General features: G+C 38.7%; 1 protein-coding gene across 1 annotated transcript; it reads left to right on the top strand.

Annotated features, from left to right (window-relative positions):
• Nucleotides 1-1,876: 1,876 nt before the first annotated feature.
• Nucleotides 1,877-20,640, top strand: LOC110812870 (P-loop containing nucleoside triphosphate hydrolases superfamily protein). Its single transcript, XM_022039748.2, has 7 exons — nt 1,877-3,011; nt 3,245-3,553; nt 3,721-4,004; nt 5,026-6,054; nt 6,572-6,740; nt 8,844-9,001; nt 20,111-20,640. The coding sequence occupies exons 1-7, from the start codon at nt 2,219-2,221 to the stop codon at nt 20,351-20,353; spliced, it is 2,985 nt and encodes a 994-aa protein (XP_021895440.2). The 5' UTR covers nt 1,877-2,218; the 3' UTR covers nt 20,354-20,640.
• The last annotated feature ends 1,018 nt before the right edge of the window (nt 20,641-21,658 follow it).

Below are 21,658 nucleotides of genomic sequence, written 5' to 3'. Positions count from 1 at the left end.
CGAAATATTTTTGGCATTCCGGCACAATGGCACCAGCGTTCCACTGGGTCTCCTTCCGATCAGATGACTCCTGTTGCCGCACATAGACCCGGATGGACGACTCATATTGGCTTTCTAAATAAGCTTGATCGAACGGCCATTTGCACGCCATGTTTCCTAGAATGGACGACCGAAATTGGAAGAAGAGAGGTATTTAAACCTCTCTTCAGACGAACCTTAACCCTAGCCTATTCGGGTGATAGATCTAGATCGTTCGTGCGTAGGGGAGTGAACACGGACCGCTCGATCGCCCTGGCATGCGGATTGCCCATGTGGCTTCCACATGGAGCCCATGCCAGCGTGTCCTGATTCGCCATGCTGTTGGCGCAGCCATACTACGTGGCTCATTTCTTTTAATTTGTAAAATAGTCCCGTTTTTTCAGATTTCTTTTAAATATACACCTCATTTATTTACAGTTTAGCCTTAACTTTTAAAAATTATTTTAAAAACGTCCAAAATGCATAATTTTCAATAAAAATATAAATATAAATAAAAATTAAAAACTTTCTTATTTTTATTATTAGAAAAAATATTAAAATTCAACATTTAGAACCTAATTCTTGGACTCGAAGTGTTACATTTGATCTATAGAATGTTTTAGAATATTTTCATTTGTAAGTTATTTTATTATATTATAATTAATATTTATATATAGTTAATGTTGTATATGTAGATGTTTACTAAAAGATTTATATATAACTTTTAATATAATTTGATAATTGTATTTAGTTGTATTTTTAGTCAATTTATAATTAGAGATAGATATATTAGATTTAAAGTACTTTCAGTTTATTTACAACTATAACTAGAAACAACTATTAGTACAATGATCTAATGTTATATTAATGATCTTTGTTTCGTTTTATAAATGATGATACTTGATTCTTAATATTTAATTCAATAAAATTAATAATTTAATTTATTTATATACTGGTGAAACAATGATAATTAAGTATAGTTTTATTTAAATGAATTATGACGTATCAAACAAGAGAATATTTTATTGAAACTAAATTCTTTTAACCGTGCTTGTTACAATCGTTTAAAAAATTTGATGTAATTTTTTTTTAAAAAAATTAGATATATACATAAAAATAATTATCTGATAATTTGTTCCAACCAATATGTAATAGAATAAAAAAATTTATAATGAATGAATTACACGAGTTGATAAAAAGTTATAAATCTAAAATAATATGTGAAATTGAATAGCATATAATTTACTCACTCCTGTCACTTCATCCTGCTCTACTAAATATATAATGAGTATAATTTTAATGTTATTTATTACTATACTCAAATATTAAATTTTGATTAATGAATATGTAATATTATATTTTTATTATGTTATTTTGTATTTATTATTGAATAAATTATATTTTTATATAGTTTTAATTAGTAATTTTAAAATTTTTAATTATTATTTAAAAATTTTATAAATAAGCAATGTAGTAAATAACGGATAAAAAATTTTACCGATAGATTAAATGATAGGTTAAAAAATCTACCACCTTCAGAGAATACATATAAATGATTCTACGCGTGCTCCGCACGCATTCCTATTTACTTGTTCGCGTGTGCCAAACCATAAATTCCACTCAAAACGACGTTCTCCTTCTTCCGGACAAATTTCCTTCCTTTCACCAAATTTTTTTTCTTCTTTTTTTTAAAAAAATTCCAAGGTGAGGAATCGAACACGTGACGTCTCCCTCCTTAACACAAGGCTCTTATTCTCTTAAGGCGTCCTACGCCACAACCTTGGATAAAACGCAACGTTTTAAGTCAACAAAATCACCCGCGCCATAAAATCAGCCGCAGCCAATCCCAGGCCACGTCTCCGATCTCCCCTTCCCCACTTTCTTCTCGATCATGACCTTCCTTATATCTCTCAACTCTTTCTGTTCATAAATTAATCAAATAACTGGATTATTATAATTGCAAAAAGCCCATTTATTCTCTCGTCAGTCCTCACCTCAAATTCAGTTTGAGGCTCAAAAAACTACAATTTCTAATTCCCTCCATAAAAATATCTGAACTTAAATATATAAACGACCTCCAAGCTTTCTGGGTATTCATTTTTTTAGCTCATAAACAATGGGTTCGCCATTGTTTTGTCACGCATCATGTTTGGTGATAGTCTGAGAAAGTCCGCCACGAATCGCTTCAAGTTCCAACTGAATGGAGACAGTCTCCTGCTTCTTTGTTGGAAACCTTCCTTCTACAATCCCAGCCTTGTCTTACAGTCTTCGCCGGAGGACTAACTTCAATGTTTTACCGCTTTCCTTCTCTTCGTCGCTGGAATCGATTTGCTTGTTTGTGAGCGATGAGTGTAAAGGTCGTTCCACGTTTCAGCCACGAAGATTGACTTGCAGTAACGTCAGTCGGAACAAGGGTAGTATTAGTGCTACAAAGAAGAAGCCTAACAAAACTAATATTGTAGCCAAGCCAAAGCAGGGTAAAACTCGGCCTGCTACTGCTGCTTCTAAGGTTAAGAAAAGTAGTATTAGTTGTACCATAGAAATAGTTGCGGAATTGGATGGTGGGAAGCAGCAGAAACAGGAGAAGCAGACGAGAGAGAAAGCCGTGAACGTGCGGGCCTTGTATCAGAATGGAGACCCGTTGGGACGAAGAGACCTTGGGAAGAGCGTGGTGAGGTGGATCAGCCAAGGGATGAGGGCAATGGCTTCAGATTTTGCGTCTGCGGAGGTTCATGGGGAGTTTTCCGAGCTCCGGCAATGGATGGGACCTGGGCTTACTTTCGTGATTGAATCGCAGCATTATCTTAATGCCATTCCTATGCCGCTTGGCCTTGAAGCTATTTGCTTGAAGGTCTGCACGCATTACCCAACTCTCTTTGATCATTTCCAGAGGGAGCTGCGTAATGTTCTGCAGGAACTGCAGCGTGAATCGGTGGTTCAAGATTGGAGCAGCACAGAGTCTTGGAAGCTGCTGAAGGAGCTAGCAAATTCAGGTTTTCCTCTTTTTCAATCTTCCCTTCTCGCTCTCTTATTTCTTGGATAGTTGCCTTGTAGCCTGCTTGAAGTGTTAGTTACTTGGTATGTAATCCTTTCTTGGATGGCTGCTTTGCAGTCTAGGTGTTATTTATATGGTATGTAATTCTTTCTACCATGCTTGGATTGTTACTTGTACTGGGTCTGTAGTTTGGTTGAAAAGTAGGCTTAGGCTGAGTTGGTGTATTTGCAGCTCAGCATAGAGCAATTGCACGGAAAGTTACCCAGCCAAAGACCGTCCAAGGTGTTATGGGAATGGATTTAGAGAAGGCCAAGGCTATACAAGGCAGGATTGATGAGTTTACAAGTAGAATGTCTGAACTGCTTCGCATAGAGAGAGATGCAGAATTGGAGTTTACGCAGGAGGAGTTGGATGCTATTCCTACTCCTGATGGGGATTCAGATTCCTCCAAGCCAATTGAGTTCTTGGTTAGCCATGGCCAGGCTCAGCAAGAGCTATGTGACACCATATGCAATTTATATGCAGTTAGCACATCTACAGGTTAGCAGTTAGTATTTATTATTTTTGTCTTGGCCAATAACCACTCTAATGAGCAGCTGAATTGCCTTATTTTTGTCTTTATTTTTCTCCGACTTTGTAACTCATGAATTAACTGGACATGCTACTTTAGTTTTGTAGAGTATCAGTAATTGGCGGTTGGTTTGCAGGATTGGGAGGCATGCACTTGGTTTTATTTAGGGTTGAAGGCAATCATCGACTACCTCCTACTACACTTTCTCCTGGAGACATGGTCTGTGTGAGGACATGTGATAGCAGGGGTGCAGGTGCTACATCATGCATACAAGGGTTTGTTGATAACCTTGGTCGTGATGGTTGTAGCATCAGTATAGCCCTGGAGTCTCGTCATGGTGACCCTACGTTCTCTAAGCTTTTTGGGAAGAGTGTGCGAATTGATCGTATTCAAGGACTGGCAGATGCTCTCACTTATGAGGTGTGAGATATTTGATTACTGAATTTCATATTTTTATCCTTCACATTTATGTTCCTTGCAAGCCAAATAGTGTAGTTTTGTTCCTGTTGCAGTTCTTCTCAATTTGGTTAAGTTTGAGTTTTTGGTGTCTAATTCTCTCTTATGCAGTTCTATAATATACATGTGCATAAGGAAAGAAAAATGTTAAACAAGCATCAGGAGTTTGTAATATTTTTTATTATATAGGATCATTTTGCATAGACTGAGTACTCAGTTCTCACCATCAAGGTATCAAGCACTCACTCTATGAGAAACATCCTAGCAACCAGAAAATTCAATATATTGAATGCCTGAATTAAACTTTTAAACCTAAAGAAATGCACTTAGTTGATTAATGTATGCTCTAACATATTGTTGGATAATGTAGACCAAAAGTGGAAGGTATAATAAACTTCCGACGTATGCAATTAAGATAGTTTATCTATTGAAAATGCTTTCTTTTTTAGGGCAATGGGAAAAAGGAAATAAATTGAAGAGCAATAAGGGGAAGCCTCACAAGTACAAATAGCACATGGATCTCATTGAATTTGGTCCATCTAACTATTTCTTGGATTTAATAGTTTTTTGTTCTTCCAAATGTCTGAGATAGTAATATGAAATTCTTTTCTCCCATTACAAATCCAAGCTGCCAAATTTTCTTTTCTGGAGACCACTCTGTCTAGTTCTCATGACTTGAGATTTTGCATATCTTTGGCCAATAATTTTAAGGTTTCACTAGTTTATATAGTGATACTATATTCTCTTTGCAGGCCTGAGATAATATTTTTTAGTTGATATAAGATCACAAATAAGTCTCAAGGCATTCGCACACTGGTACATATGGTTCTAAATTTCAACATTGTTCATACATTTTCAAACATCTACATCAACAAATTTGTCTAGCCATACAGCAGAATCTCTTGTCCCACTTCTTGCCAACCTTCTTTTGGTATGTGCATAGTTTTGTGTCATTTTTTCACTTTAATGTAATCTTTTTCTGCAGCGCAACTGTGAGGCCCTAATGCTGCTCCAAAAGAATGGTCTGCAGAAGAAGAACCCATCAATTGCTGTAGTGGCTACATTATTTGGGGACAAGGAAGATGTTACATGGCTGGAAGAGAATAAGTTGGCAGATTGGTCTGAAGCTGAGTTTTGTGGAATTAAGAGCGAATATTTTGATGATTCCCAGAAAAAAACAATTGCTTTGGGGTTGAATAAGAAGCACCCTGTATTGGTAATACAAGGACCACCTGGAACTGGAAAGACTGGTTTGCTTAAGGAACTAATAGCACTTGCTGTTCAGCAGGGTGAAAGGGTGCTCATGACAGCTCCTACAAATGCAGCTGTTGACAACATGGTCGAGAAACTTGCAAGTATCGGCTTAAATATTGTCCGAGTTGGAAATCCAGCACGCATATCTTCAGCTGTGGCATCAAAGTCTTTGGTTGAAATTGTGAATTCTAAGCTTGAAAGTTTTCGAAGAGAGTTTGAAAGGAAAAAATCAGATCTGAGAAAGGATTTGCAACTTTGTTTGAAGGATGACTCTTTAGCAGCTGGCATACGCCAACTTTTGAAACAGCTAGGAAAGGCCCTGAAGAAGAAAGAAAAGGAGACTGTGAAAGAAGTACTTTCCAATGCACAGGTAGTGCTTGCTACCAGTACTGGAGCAGCTGACCCATTGATTCGAAGGCTAGATACGTTTGACCTTGTTGTTATAGATGAAGCTGGTCAGGCTATTGAGCCCTCTTGTTGGATCCCTATATTACAAGGAAGACGCTGTATTCTAGCAGGTGATCAGTGTCAGCTTGCTCCTGTAATTCTATCCAGAAAAGCCTTAGAGGGTGGCCTTGGTGTGTCTTTATTGGAGAGAGCTGCAATGTTGCATGAAGGCCTTCTTGGTACAGTGTTGACAACTCAGTACCGTATGAATGATGCGATTGCCAGTTGGGCCTCAAAGGAGATGTATAATGGGTTATTGAAGTCTTCTCCAAATGTTGCTTCTCATCTCCTCATTGATTCTCCATTTGTCATGGTATAATTCTCTTTCCTGATTCTGTTATTCTTTGAATTTGAGTACACATATTTTTTCAACTGTTAGTTACATGTGCTGCACTTTTGGAGTTAAGTCCTATGTTACTGATCTTTTAATTTCAACTTTCTTCCATATTACAGTTGTTTTATCTTGGAATTTTCACTTGCATTTGGTTGAACTCTTTGCCCCATGATATAATGATTGGCAAAAATTTTTGGGAGTTAATGTTCACAGCTAGTTCATACTTCAGTTTGAACAAATATGGAAGGTTGCATTGGCAAATCAAAATGGTATAGAATGAAGCCCCTTATAACTAATTAATGATAGAAAAATATATCCTAAGATTTCTCCTAGTGGGAAAGTCTATTTGTATGTTGAAATGTCATATGAGCAGTGAAATCTAGAGGCTAGTTTTTCTTGTTCCTTTTATTTTCCTTCCATCTCCCACCTTCATGCTTCCTTTTTTTTTGGTTGTTGTACATAGGATGGCTTTTATAATTTCTATACATTATTGCAGCCAACATCGGTTACACAGTGCCCATTGCTGTTGCTTGATACAAGAAAGCCATATGGAAGTTTGTCTGTTGGCTGTGAAGAACATTTAGACCCAGCTGGCACAGGTTCATTTTACAATGAAGGAGAAGTAGACATTGTTGTCCAACACATATTTTCCTTGATTTATGCAGGTAAATATTCATGTCTAATATAGCTTAAGCACAGGTTTTTTATCTTCTCATGCATATTCTACCGTGAATTTGAATGATGGACTGAAAATAACAGAAAAATCTCATACAACTTGGCACCTATTCTGCAGGTAGTAAACCCATCACAACTTTCAGATTGAGAATAAAACAAATAGTTCTTTCGAAAAAAAAAAAAAGATAATGCCTTGACAAAAGTTACTTGCCACATGATAAGAAGTTAATAAGATGCTTACATGAACTCCATTTAATATATTGAATCTCTAATTATAACTTTGACCTTGTGCTTGATAATTATAGAGATTTTGAGCGAAAAAATTTGTGTGTGCTCTTAGGAGAATTCTCATTATATATATACATATACAAGCTAATTTTCAGCTCCTAAATTAGGTAAATAAATCTGTCTTAATTAAAATTATTAAAACTATATAAGTCATAAAAATAATATATAAAATCTGTTGGGCAATTAATTTCATAATTTGGTGGTATAATTGTCTGAAATCTACTAATTAATTGTATAAAATGTGCCTTCATAATTGTATAATATATGCTGACTAATTGCATGAAATTTGGTGCCATTATTGTATAAAATCTATTAGTTAATTATATATAATCTGGTGTCATGATTGTATAATATCTGCTGACTAATTGCATAAAATTTGCTGTCATAATTTTATAAAATCTATTGGTTAATTACATAATATCTGCTGGTTAATTGTATAAAATCTGCTGTCTAGTTAATCGCCAGTTAATTCCTTTGACAGTGCTTATATATGTTTTTTTTTTAACTGCAAATTAAACAAGTTTTTGTGGACAAGTTAGTGTTACAAAGTACCCAAACTGTGAGAAAAGGCTGAAGCGTGAATAAAGGAATTGCCTTTACTGGTAGATTCATCCATTCAGTGTCACTAGAACTAGCAATTATTATAAATGATAATAAGTTTTGCAAGCTGACAATGATTGGCCTGAAATTATTAGCTGATATGATCATTAATTTCAGTCTGAATTACCACTGTCATACATCTGTGTATATACATAATTATATGTCTAAATGCCAGTTAAACAAAAATCAGGCAGATAAGTATGTATATGTGGATGAAAGTGGTTATTCTGGTCAAGCTTGGATTAGGGGAGAAGAGCCATTTATTTTCAAGGTTGGGTCGTGAAAGAAGGGCCATTTATTAGGGAATCAGGCAGATAATATGTTTTTGTGGATGAAAGTAGCTTGGACTAGGGAATAAGGGCCCCCTGTTATCAAGCTTCTTTTCTAACCGGGACTCTTGAAAGGTGTTTTTTCGACACTTTTTGGAACTGTGTTATTCTGAGAAATAACTTCATTAAAACACAAGTGTAGAAATTAGAATCATATTAGAGTTTCATAATCATGTGGGTGACTGATATTACAAATTTACAAAGATTTAGATGTTGATTTAACATAATATATATTTTTTTTATAGTGGTTATAGCAAACTTATTTACTTGGCCCACACCAACAATTTTGGTGACTGTACTTTGACTGGCTTCTTAATCAATAATTATTTTGTGTTGAATATGACTTCCAACTATAAGCTAATTCTATCCTCTTATTTTCATCATTGCCTAGAATACCTAAGGGACCCTTATTTATGGAAGTAGCGAGTTACAACATAGCAAAGAAAGATCACGAGCGAATGTGAGATAAATTCTAAATAGAATGACTTGAGTAGCTAAATTCACATCAACCATCAGCCTTGGTATTAGGCTCATTTGCAACAGTTGACCTCCATGATGAACCTTTTCTGCCCCAATATATTTTGTTAATTTTATTAGAAGCTTCCACAACTAAACTCTGGCTCCACAGCCAATTCAAATTTATGACTAAAATTTCTGGAAAGCTTATTTTTTGATCTCTTCAACATTAGATCATGCAGTGCTTTTATCCTGCTGATTCTTGTATTTCAATGATAGAGCTTCGATGTAGTTAGTATGGTGGCTTCTATCTTAAGTCTTCTGTAGTTCTGTTGTTTATGTCTTTTACTAATCTACTGCAACTATTTTTTTGATGAAATAAACCCTTTCTTTCTTTTTCTTTCCAAATCTGTTATGCAGGTGTTAGCCCAACAGCTATTGCAGTGCAATCACCTTATGTTGCGCAGGTACAACTATTAAGAGACAGGCTTGATGAGTTTCCTCAGGCTACAGGAGTTGAAGTTGCAACAATTGACAGCTTTCAAGGAAGGGAGGCTGATGCAGTTATCATATCAATGGTATGGCTCTAAAATTGTGCATATTGTACTTCTTACTAAGTAGGTTTTTTTAACGACCCCGGAAATTTAAAAAGAAATGCATATAATAATTTAAGTGCGGTAGCGAAATAAAGGTTAAAGTTAACATCGTTTACACGATAACTCAAAAGTACTAACAAATATTACGGAACAAATTTTCTGAAAAAAATACGAAAAATAGAAAAAAATAAAGGAAACTATAAAGTATCTACCATCTACTTGTAGCTTTCTTGCGGATCGGACTCAGGAACCGGGTTCTCCTGATCTGAAATGGTTAAATAAGGGGTGAGCTACACTAGTCGAGTAATGATATCACACTATATCGCCGTCACAAAAGTAAAGGTTGGTAGAAAATCAAAACAACCAATGGAGCAGTAGATTCAAATAGATTTGTTTATCATAAATGAAATCATTTACAGTTCACTTACCAGTGTGGAATTTATGGAAACAATTTATAAAAGCAATAATATCATACGGATCACAATTCATGCATAATCAGTAACATAGAACATATCATAAATTCGTATTCATCAACAATAATTGATCATCACCACTTCTTGTTTCACCAGTCTACTAGTATCCATGGGGATCCATAGGGGTGTCCTCGCTACACGTGAACTATTTTTCTTAACAATTTTAATTTCAGGGCCGTCTCCATACCCCGTCTGGTATGAGCGCCAAATGACCAAATCTCCATACTCCGTCTGGTATGAGACAACATTCACGGTAGGGTTCCCTATGAATTCAGTCTGTTTACCATCTCTCAAGATATCTAGTGAGCCTGTCACCTTATCCATTTATCAGATCACATCCCATTCCTGTTTGTCCTTAATCTTCGTCACCAAATCAAACATAAATATATAAACAAGTAACATGCATCCAACAACGCAATCATATATTAGATTCCCAAAATCAAACAGTAGTGAAGTAAGCACTGATATATGCATTTAAAACCACAGAATAGATAAACCAGATATCATAATGCATTTAAACTGTAAAATAAATTAAACAGGAATCGATAGAAAATAATGTTCGGCTCGGGTTCCATTAGCAACCGTAATTAATTATGTATATCTATTTAATTTGTACAGAATACAGTATTATTATTTATTCAAACTTCACATCTATGATAGGAAATAGGGTGAGGGGTCCTTACTTGATTCAACGCCGAAAACTAGATGGTTATTGCATCTACGGGCGACCATCGGGTTTCTTGAATTTTCCTTTGGGAAATGAAACACGGTTATGGTATCTACAAGTGTCCCAAATAAACTCAAAAATCAGACCCAGAGCCTACTTGACCAATTTTGGAATTCTGGCACGGCGACTCTGCCGTGCTCTTGCGATGGCGTCGTCGCCCGCAGTGGCAATTCGCCTCGGGTTGGCTGTTTTCGGCCGAATTTAACCGAACTTGTACCGGTTCCTACGAGAAAACAACTTAGGGCCATCGGTAAGCCGAAAAAACGCAGAAAATCGAAACTCGCTGGCGGTGGGGCTCTCAGTGTTGCGGCTCCTCCGGCTCACATTGCGGTTAGATGTTTTAATTCGGTCAACCTGTAGAGAAGGAAACAGTGGTCACAATGGTGGAAAAATCACATCAAACGGGAATCGGAGAGGGCCTCATCGGAGGCGTTTTCCAAAACACCCCGCAGCGGCGGCGGCGCCGTGATTCGGCGATATTTTTTGGCCAATTAGCCAGTTCTTTCACTCCGATTTGGCCATGAGTGCGTTTAAAATTGAATTTTGTGCAAGAGGAAAATTTTTTACCTTGTTTAGAGGTCGAAAATTCCTCCGGTACGGCGGCAGGTGGCGGCAGTCGACTCCCCGACGGCTAGGCTGTCTTCTCTGGCGAGGGGCTCTGGTTAGAGTTTGGGAGCGGATGGGGTTATTTATACCCATTCGCTTTTGATATGGGCCGTCCATCACTTTTAATCTGGACCGTCCGATTGCGATTAAATAGGGAGTAAATTTGAGTCGTCCATCGCGATTCAATCTGAGCCGTTCGTGCGCGATTCAATATGGGCTGTCCGTGCATGATTCAATATGAGTCGTCCGTGCGTATTTTTGATCTGGGCCGTCCGTGCGCGCGGGAACAGATCTCATCCGTTCGATCGCGCGCACGCGGATCGCCCACGTGGCTCCCCCCGCGTGGCCCCCCGTGTCAGCGCCTCTGCCACCTGGCGCATCCTGATTGGTCGGGGCTGCTAATCGGGCAGCTGACGTGGCGTAACTTTTCTAAATTGCGTTTTGACTCCTAATTTTTTATTTTTCTTTCAAAAATATTCTCAGAACCTAAATTTTCATCTATTTTTCTCAAAATTGTTTTCAATTAAATCCCTAACTAATTTTTTTACCTATTATTATCATTATTATTATTATTATTATTATTTTCATTAAATCAAATTAAAATAAATTAAAATCATATAAATAATAATTATATTTATATAAAAAATAATAATTAAATAAAAATAAAAATAATTAAATGTTGGGTGTTACAACTCTCTTCCCCGTAAAAGAAATTTGATCCATCAAATTTGTCTCTTACTCTCGATCGAACAGCTGGGGGTACTAAGCTCTAAAGTCTGATTTTAGCTCCCATGTGGCCTTCTTTGGTGTGTGGTTATGCCATATGACTTTCACGAAGGATATCTCCGGTTGCGGAGTAATCTGCTCTTTCGATCCGCAATGCCGACTGGTACTTTCTCGTAGGATAAATTCTCCTGGATTGGAAGAGGTTCGTGGGCCAAGACATGAAAGGGATCCGGGTTGTACTTGCGTAGCATGGACACATGAAACACATTGTGGACTTTAAAAAGTTCTGGAGGCAGTGCTAGTCTGTAGGCGGCAGTACCAATCCTCTCTAAAACTTCAAATGGTCCAATAAATCAGGGGTTCAGTTTCTCCCTCTTGTCGAACCTACTGATTCCCTTAAAAAGAGTGACCTTAAAGAACACTCGGTCGCCTTTCTCAAACGCTAAATCTCTCCTCCGGTGTCCGCATAACTCTTCTGCCTGTTCTGAGCCGTCTGAATGTTCTTCTTGATTTTAAATATTTTGGATGTAATCTCATCTACCAGTTCCGGGCCGAACAATTTTCTATCGTTCACTTTTTTCCAACAAATCGGCGATCTGCATGGGGCGCCCATATAATGCCTCATACAGAGCTATGCCAATACTCGCTTGGTAGCTGTTGTTGTAGACGAACTCTATCAGGGGTAGATGGTCGTCCCAATGGCACCCGGAGTCAAGGACACAAGCTTGGAGCATATCTTCAAGTGTACGGATTGTCCTTTCTAACTGTCCATCAGTCTGAGGGTGGAAGACAGTACTGAGGGACAGCTTTGTTCCCATGTCTTGCTGAAAGTTACTTCAAAATCGAGAAGTGAATCGGGAGTCCCTGTCGGATACCACTGTCACTGGGACTCCATGCAATCTGACTTTTTCCTAGATATACATTCTTGCTAATTTGTCTAAGGGATCGGTCATCCTGATGGTTAAGAAGTGGGAAGACTTGGTAAGCCAGTCAAAAATTACCCAGATGGCATAATGTCCTGAGCGTGTCTTAGGTAACCCTGTCACAAAGTCCATAGTGATATATTCCCACTTCCACTCTGGGATCGGTAATGGCTGAAGTAACCTGACTAGGCGCTGATGCTCTGCCTTGACCTGCTGACATACCAAGCATTTAGACACAAAGTCAGCTATGTCTCTTTTCATCCCGTTCCTCCAAAACTGGGGTCGTATACTTTGGTATATTTTAGTACTTCCGGGATGCATAACAAACTTTGAGCTATGGGCCTCTATCATGATATCTCTCTTTAACTCACTGTCACCTGGAACACACACCATGTCCTGGAATCGGAGTAACCCATCAGCGGAGACTCAAAATTCTGAGCTAACTCCCTGTTGTACATCGTTCTTGAAGGCTACTAGGGCGGGATCAGTTGACTGAGTTTCTTTTATTCTCTGCATTAACTCAGGCTGGACGGTCAGATGACCCAAACATGTGACTCTCTTCAAGTCCTGAAGTCGAACCTGTTGTGTGACCCCAATTTGCTTGCATTCTGAAACCATCAAATGGGCTAAGATACCTGTACTTTTTCTGCTGAGTGCATCGGCTACCACGTTGCCCTTACCCAGATGGTACAAGATGTCACAATCATAGTCCTTAAGAAGTTCTATCCACCTTCTCTGACGCATATTGAGATCCTTTTGAGTGAATATGTGTTTCAAACTCTTGCGATCGGTATAAATCTGAAAAGTTTCTCCATATAAATAATGACGCCAAGTCTTCAAGACGTGTATGATTGCGGCAAGCTCTAAGTCATGGGTGAGATAATTTTTTTCAGGACTCTTTAATTATCTGAATCCATAAGCTATGACCTTCCTATGCTGCATTAGAACACAACTCAGGCCTAGATAGGAGGCATCGTTGTAAACTGTATATCCCCCTGATCCACTCAGTAAGGCCAGCACAGGTGCAGTAGTCAGTCATTTTTTTAGTTCCGAAAAACTTCTTTCACAATACTCATTCCACTCAAACTTGACATTTCTCTTTGTGAGTCGGGTTAGGGGAGCAGTTAGACTAGAAAATTCTTCAACAAACCTGCGGTAATAGCCCGTTATTCCCAGAAAGTTATGGATTTCTTTAACTGATGTCAATTTCTCCCATCCGAGCACCGCTTCAACTTTTTCAGGATTCACTGATACTCAATCCTTTGATATGATGTGTCCCAGGAAGGTGGTCTGATCAAGCCAAAATCCATACTTACTCAACTTTGCATACAGTTTCTTTTTTCTGAAAACCTGCAAAACTTGAGGTAGATGGTGAACATGTTCCTTTCTGCTTTTTAAATAGACCAGGATGTCATCGATGAACACGATAACAAATTGATTTAAGAATTGTCTGAAAACCTTGTTTATCAGATCCATGAAGATGGTTGGGGCATTGGTTACCCAAATGGCATGACTAGAAACTCATAGTGTCTGTACCTAGTTCGAAAAGCCGTCTTGGGGATGTCTTTTGTTCTTATTTTCGCTTGATGGTAACTTGATCGCAGGTCTATTTTGGAGAAGACCTGCGCACCCTGCAACTGATCGAAGAAGTCATCAATCTTGGGAATGTGATACTTGTTCTTGATTGTGACCTTATTCAATCCTCTGTAATCAATACATGGTTTCAACGTTCCATCTCCATTTCTAGCAAAAGTGACTCCGGCATCCCAAGGGGACACACAATGTCTGATAAAACTACTTTCTTGCAATTCAGTAATCTGTTTCTTCAGCTCATTCATCTCAACGCGGCTCATGCGGTAAGGAGCAACCGAAATAGGCTGGGTGTCTGACTGTAGATCTATGGTGAACTCGACTTCCCTGTCCACCGGCAATCCAGATAATTCATTCGGAAACACATCTGAAAAGTCTCGTACTACCGGAATCTCTTGAATACAAGGGTTTGCCTAGTTAGAGAAAACAGTTAGCTTAAGGTACTCGATGAATAAGAAAACTTGCTATCAAGGAATAAGTACAAAATTATTTTATTAATTTGTAAATGACTCTTCATTAGAAGGATTGAATACAATTTTTTTGTTAAAACAATTTACTGTGGCGTGATACGCCGTTAACCAATTCATCCATAAAATTACATCAAAATCTCCCATGTTTAATTCTACTAGATCTACACTCAGTTTCCTATTTGCTATCTCTACGGCACAAGTCTTGGAGGCATCTTCTCCCAATAGTGTTACACTCCAGTCGTAGATACAAATAATATTGAATCAAGTTTATCAGGTAATACATTAAATTTTGATGCAAAAACAGGTGAAACAAATGAATGCGATGCACCAGTGTCAATCAAAACATGAGCAAGATGGTTACAGATAGTGTGCATACCCTGTACCACGTCCGGGTCGGCTTCGGCATCCTGCTGGGTGAGTTTGTAAGCTCTGCCCTAAATAGGAGGTTTGCCCTGATTCTGGTTCCTTGGGCACTCTCTCGCATAATGTTGGGCACTACCACATATGCGACAAGTGTTGTTGAGGCGGTATTAGGGTCGGTTCCCGTGATCCCTGCTGCAATGCTGACAGATCTTACCACGTTCTACCACTGGACCCTGAGGGGGAGCCTGGATCACCGGTCTGGGCCTCTTGTTCTGTTGGACAGACACAGTAGGTGCTGGTCTGCGGGGTGGAGTTGAGGGTCTGAGGTTCCCTGCTGCCTGAGGGAGGGTGTGGAAGCTCCTCTCCACCAGCTATGCCTTGGCCAGAACGGCCGAATAGGTCATGAACTCCAGCACGAACAAATGCTGCCTGATTTCTGGGCGGAGGCCCCACTAGAATCTCCCCACTAGAATCTCCTAGCCTTCCTGCCCTCATCCAACAATGTCGTAGGGGAGTATCGGCCCAACTCCAAGAACTTACGAGCATATTTTGACACAGTCATGTTCCTCTGGACTAAGTGGACAAATTCAATCTTCTTCAGATGTCGGAGATACTCTGGGAGGTACTCTGCATGAAAGGCTGTTAGGAACTGTTCCCAAGTAACTGGAACGGACAGGGTGGTCTGCTTGAGTTCCTACCAGCAGTCTGCCTCTCCCACTAGCATGTAGGTAGTAAAGGTGACCTTCTACTCAGAAGTCACCCCTAAAGTCTTGAAGGCTTTCTCCGTCTTTGCCAACCAGTACTCAGCATCTTCAAAAGATGATCCCTCTGCAAAAGTGGATGGGTTTAGTCTCTTGTACCTCTCTATGTAATCCGGGTCAATCGTGGGAGGAACTGGATCCCGTGGAAAAGGGACTGGGTTAGGATGATGGTAGGCTGAGGGGCCCTGTGGTGGTCCTTGTTGATACGGCGGGGGCACTGGATTATACTGTGGTGCTGGTACCAGGTGGTACTGTGGAGGAGCAGGGCCATACCAGGGTGGCTCAGGATCCTCTCACTGTAGTGGTGGCTCAACCTGTGGCAGCGGGGGAGGGTTAGGAAGCTCCCTCCTCTCCTCTCAGCCCTGTTGGGCCGCAATGAGTCTTTCTAATATCTCAAATACCCTTTCCACGTCTTCCCTGAGCGAACCCTCCCGGGCTGCTCGGTTTAGTGGGGGTCTTCCTCTTCTCATTTCTCTGTACCTGCATTTCACAAGGAATAGTTGAGTGATAATTTATTGTTTGGTGTTTCTCTAAGTATTATTGTGTAAGGGACGGGTCCGAGGAACGCGGCTCTGATACCAACTGTAACGACCCTAGAAATTTAAAAAGAAATGCATATAATAATTTGAGTGCAGAAGCGAAATAAAGGTTAAGGTTAACATTTCTTACACGATAATTCAAAAGTACTAACAAATATTACGGAACAAATTCTCTGAAAGAAATACGAAAAATAGAAAAAAAATAAAGGAAACTATAAAGTATCTAGCATCTACTCGTAACTTTCTTGCGGATCGGGCTTGGGAACCGGGTCCTCCTGATCTGAAATGGTTAAATAAGGAGTGAGTTATACTAACCCAGTAAGAATATCACACTATATCGCTGTCACAAAAATAAAGGTTGGTAGAAAATCAAAACAACTAATAGAGTAGTAAATTCAAATAGATTCGTTTATCATAAATAAAATCATTTACAATTCACTTATCAATGTGGAATTTATGAAAACAATTTATAAAAGCAATAATATCATACGGATCACAATTTCATGCATAATTAATAACATAGAACATATCATAAATTCGTATTCATTAACAATAATTGATCATTACCACTTCTCGTTTCACTAGCTTACTAGTATCCATGGGGATCCACAGGGGTGTCATCGTTACACGTAAACCATTTTCCTTAACAATCTTAATTCCAGGGCCGTCTCCATACCCCGTCCGATATGAGCACCAAGACATTAAATCTCAATATCCCGTCCGGTATGAGGGTGAAGCAGGCCGTCCCCATATCCAGTTCGGTATGAGCGCCAAATGACCAAGTCTCCATACCCCGTCCGGTATGAGACAATGTTCACGGTAGGGTTCCCTATGAACCCAATCTTTCCACCATCTCCCAGGATATCTAATGAGATTGTCACCTTATCCATTTATCAGATCACATCTCATTCCTGTTTGTTCTTAATCTCCGTCACCAAATCAAACATAAATACATAAACAAGTAACATGTATCCAACAATGCAATCATATCTTAAATTCCCAAAATCAAACAATAGTGAAGTAAGCACTGATACATGCATTTAAAATCACAGAATAGATAAACCAGATACCATAATGCATTTAAACTGTAAAATAAATCAAACAGGAATCGATAGAAAATAATGTCTGGCTCGGGCTCCATTAGCAACCGTAATTAATTATGTATATCTATTTAATTTGTACAGAATACAGTATTATTATTTATTCAAACTTCACATCTATGATAGGAAATAGGGTGAGGAGTTCTTACTTGATTCGGCGCCGAAAATTAGATGCTTACTGCGCCTACGAGCGATCCCCGGGTTCCCTGAAATTTCTTTCGGGAACTGAAACGCGATTACGGTACCTACAAGTATCTCAAATAAATCCAAAAATCAGACCTAGGGCCTACTCGGCTAATTTCGGAATTTCGACACAGCGGCTCTGCCATGCTCTCGCAACGTCGCCGCCGCCTGCGGCGGCGATCCGCCTCAGGTTGGCTGTTTTCAGCCGTTTTTAGCCGAACTTGCACCGATTCCTGCGAGAAAACACACTTAGGGCCCTCAGTAGGCCGAAAGAACGCAAAAAACCGAAACTTGCCAACGGTGGGGCTCTCCGGTGCGGCGGCTCCTCTGGCTCACGTTGCGGTTGGGTGTTTTGCTTCGGTTAATCTGTAGAGAAGGAAACGGTGGTCACAACAGTGGAAAAATTACATCGAACGTGAATCGGGAAGGGCCTCATCAGAGGCATTTTTCGAAACACCCCGCAGCGGCGCCTCTGAGCTTTGGCGGCGTTTTCGGGACAATCGACTGGTTCTTTCACTCCGATTTGGCCATGAGTGTGTTTAAAATTGAATTTCGTGCAAGAGGAGAAAATTTTATCTCGTTTGGCGATCAAAAATTGCTCCGGTACAGCGGCTGGTGGCGGCGGTCGGCTCCCCGGCGGCTGGGCTGTCTTCTCCGGCGAGGGGTTCTGGCGGGTAAGCTTAGGGTTTGGGTGCGGATGAGGTTATTTATATCTATCTGCTTTTGATCTGGGCCGTCCATCGCTTTTAATCTGAACCGTCCGATTGCGATTAAATAGGGAGTGAATCTGGGTCGTTCATCGCGATTCAATCTGGGCCGTCCGTGCGCGATTCAATCTAGGCCGTCCGTGCGCATTTTTGATCTGAGCCATCCGTGCACGCGGGAACGGATCTCAACCGTTTGATCGCGTGCACGCGGATCACCCAGGTGGCTCCCCCCGTGTGGTCTCCTGCGTTAGCGCCTCTGCCACCTGGCGCGTCCTGGTTGGTCGGGGCTGCTGACCAGGCAGCTGACGTGGCGTAACTGTTTTAAATTGCGTTTTGACCCTCAGTTTTCGATTTTTCTTTCAAAAATACCCCCAAAACTCAAATTTTCACCCCTTTATCTAAAATTGTTTTTAATTAAATCTCTAACTAATTTCTCTACCAATTTTTATTATTATTATTATTATTATTTTCATTAAATTAAATTAAAATAAATTAAAATTATATAAATAATAATTAAATAAAAATAAAAATAATTAAATATTGGTTGTTACAGGTTTTCTTACTAATTTTGTTTTTGGTGCAACTCCTCAATCCTTTTTTCTTTCTTTTGTTTGGATAGCAGAAAGATATAAATTGTGCATTTTGTACTTCCCATGCAATACACTTCTCAACAAGAACCCTCACTTTCTAGTCAATCAAAATTCTCCAAGACAAGCATCCATTTGTCCCTTCTAGCCTAAGGATCCCAAGCTTCCTTTTGGCCCCTTATTTCAACATGGATTTTACTTGCTGTAAATTCTTAGAAATCCTAAAACTAGCATACTTTTCCATTTGGGACTCATACTACCGTCCAAGAAGCCGTAAACCATTTATTTCCAAAACTGAATGGACAAGTCCTCTAATTGATGCTACTGCTTTCTTAGCACAAAGGAAACTGAACAAAGTGGACTAGGCTGCAGTTTTTGATCTAGACTAAGAATTGAGAGTATCCATAAACATGAAAGCTATTAATTTTGAAAAAAGAATGGTCTCTCCCTCAAGTTGGACCAAGTCTGTCTCCCATCAAATAAAAGAAGATCAATGAGATTGATCCGACATCTCCATAGACTCCTTAGCATCCTTTTGAGAGAAAGACTTCAATCTCTCATGGGTGTAAAAACCATCTGAACATCATTCTCAACCACCCATGAGAAATCAATCGACCCTGGAGTTTCTCCAGATCATTCCATAACAACTTCCTCCCCAGCCTCTTCCCTTTGTCATATATCCTTCTGAGCACTCAACTTAAACGAGGCAACCTAAATCTTAAAAGAATATCGGACAAACCCCCTGCACTAATCAACCAACTCCAATTTGCTTTATTTCATCCCACAACACAACAGTACCACTGGAACATCCCCCACCTTGCTTCGTTCCAGTCTGTCTCCCTTATTATAGTTCACCATACTGAGAAGCATCTTAAATTCCCTCCCCGTACTCACTCTGACTTCTTACCCTGTGATTTAAGAGATTTTTCCCCCTAAATCTTTCTGTTACCCTTGATATCCCTAAATAGTTAAATAGTTTGATCCTTAAACCTGTCGAAAATAGATGGCTAATCCTTCATGAACCATTGAGAACCCTCAATCCAAAAAGTTAGCAACAACAATATAGCATCCGAAACCTCTAGTTCCCTTTCAACAGCCTAGTGCCACACCAAATTATTTTCTTCAAATAATCGTGTAGTTTATTATGGCATTCTAACTTACTGCATTTGTTTTTTTTCAGTTGAAAAGATATACTTGTTATTATAATGAATCGTAATCTTCCAATCAGCAAGCCTCAGTTCATCACATAAACTATAGAATTTCTAGTGCTTCAGAAGAATATTGACACAAATTCATTAATGTAGATAATAATTAGATATTGTGTTTTTGATATTAGGTTCGGTCAAACACTTTGGGAGCTGTTGGCTTCCTGGGGGATAGTAGGCGAATGAATGTTGCAATAACAAGGGCACGCAAACATGTAGCAATTGTGTGTGATAGCTCAACAATCTGCCACAACACATTCCTGGCCAGGCTCTTGCGTCATATTCGATATTTTGGTAGAGTGAAGCATGCTGAACCTGGTGGCTTCGGTGGCTCAGGGCTGGGCATGGATCCTATGTTGCCATCCATTAGCTAACTCTGTGGGCAAGTCAGCTGCAACACATTATCTTCTTTTTAGTGAGAGATTATTGGGGAGCACAGTTGTAAGTCAGATGCTTGTTCAGTTTCCCTGTCAACATCTATGTTGCTCCTCCCATTTATATGTACAGGAGACCTTTCTCGATAATTTTTTCTTTTTCCAGCAGAAGAAAAATTTATACAATTTCCTTTTTAAGTTTGTATTTGTACATAAACAGCATAACTTTACAGATTCTTAATTTTTTTACAATTTAAAATGAAAAAAGTACAAAAAAATTAATATAATTTTCGACTTGTTCATTTCTGGAATATTTATTTGTTCTGAAATCTATAGATTATGTTTCAATTTACTATTGAAATTTTTTTTAGTAGGCTATATTTGCATCTAAATAGAACAAAGCTGATTAACAGTGCTTTTGGCCTGAGTGATTGCTAAATCTTAGCATTGCAGGTTGTGTACTTCATTTTCTATGATCTGAAACCCGCAAAACTCCAACCTTATAAAGATATATTTTTCTTATATTTGATTCTATTATGATTTTATTCGTTAATACATATATAAGATGATTCATTCTTTTCTATAAACCTAGGTTATTGCTAATTTAACTATCTTACGCATCATCCTTACACGTATCAAACTCTTTTTTTTTTTTTTTTTTATATTCTCTTATAATCGATTATTTGTAGAAAAGATTCGTACATTATCACCAATTTGAGCATTGGAACCTAGATCTCATCATCGGCTTCCTTGCAGCTATCGAACTTGGATTAACAACATTCATGATATTCTTCTTTTTTTTTCTGAAATAAAAAAGTAGGTATATATATTAATAAGGTACTAAAATGGAGATACCATTCATGTACAAAAAATATACAAATATGTTAGCATTTCAGTGACATTTACAAAATTTACATTACTAATAATGTCATAACCTAATAATATTGATTTAAAATAGTATATACACTTATTTTTTAATCTATTAGTACTATGTTTAGCATTGTCAAAAGCTCTACCATTCCTCTCATTCCATATGACCTAACAGACAATCAAAGGAATAAAGTTAGCCATTTTATTTTTTTATATATAAACTATCTCATATCCAAAGTTTCCCTCTAATAAACCCAATAGTACCCACTCAATCCCTAAAAGTCCATAAACCATACACCAAAATCTATTAGCAGGACATCACAATAAAAGGTGATTGCATGTTTTCTCAGTTTGTAAACAACAATAGCAACCATTCACCAGTATTCGTCCTCTAATTCTCAACTTGTCAATTGTCAAAATTCTCTCCCAACAAAC

This window comes from Carica papaya, chromosome 6 (assembly GCF_054855325.1).
Source record: "Carica papaya isolate Zhongbai chromosome 6, ASM5485532v1, whole genome shotgun sequence".
NCBI lineage: Eukaryota > Viridiplantae > Streptophyta > Magnoliopsida > Brassicales > Caricaceae > Carica > Carica papaya.
The sequence above is the reverse complement of the archived record's forward strand: the minus strand, read 5'-3'. Positions and strand labels throughout refer to the sequence as shown.

What these genes read in the sequence shown, in the direction of transcription:
- LOC110812870 (XM_022039748.2), top strand. Translation starts at nt 2,219, where the DNA reads ATGGAGACAGTCTCCTGCTTCTTTGTTGGAAACCTTCCTTCTACAATC. An exon ending in TGCAGTTAGCACATCTACAG is followed by an intron (nt 3,554 to 3,720) that starts GTTAGCAGTTAG and finishes GTTGGTTTGCAG; the next exon opens with GATTGGGAGGCATGCACTTG. An exon ending in CAGATGCTCTCACTTATGAG is followed by an intron (nt 4,005 to 5,025) that starts GTGTGAGATATT and finishes CTTTTTCTGCAG; the next exon opens with CGCAACTGTGAGGCCCTAAT.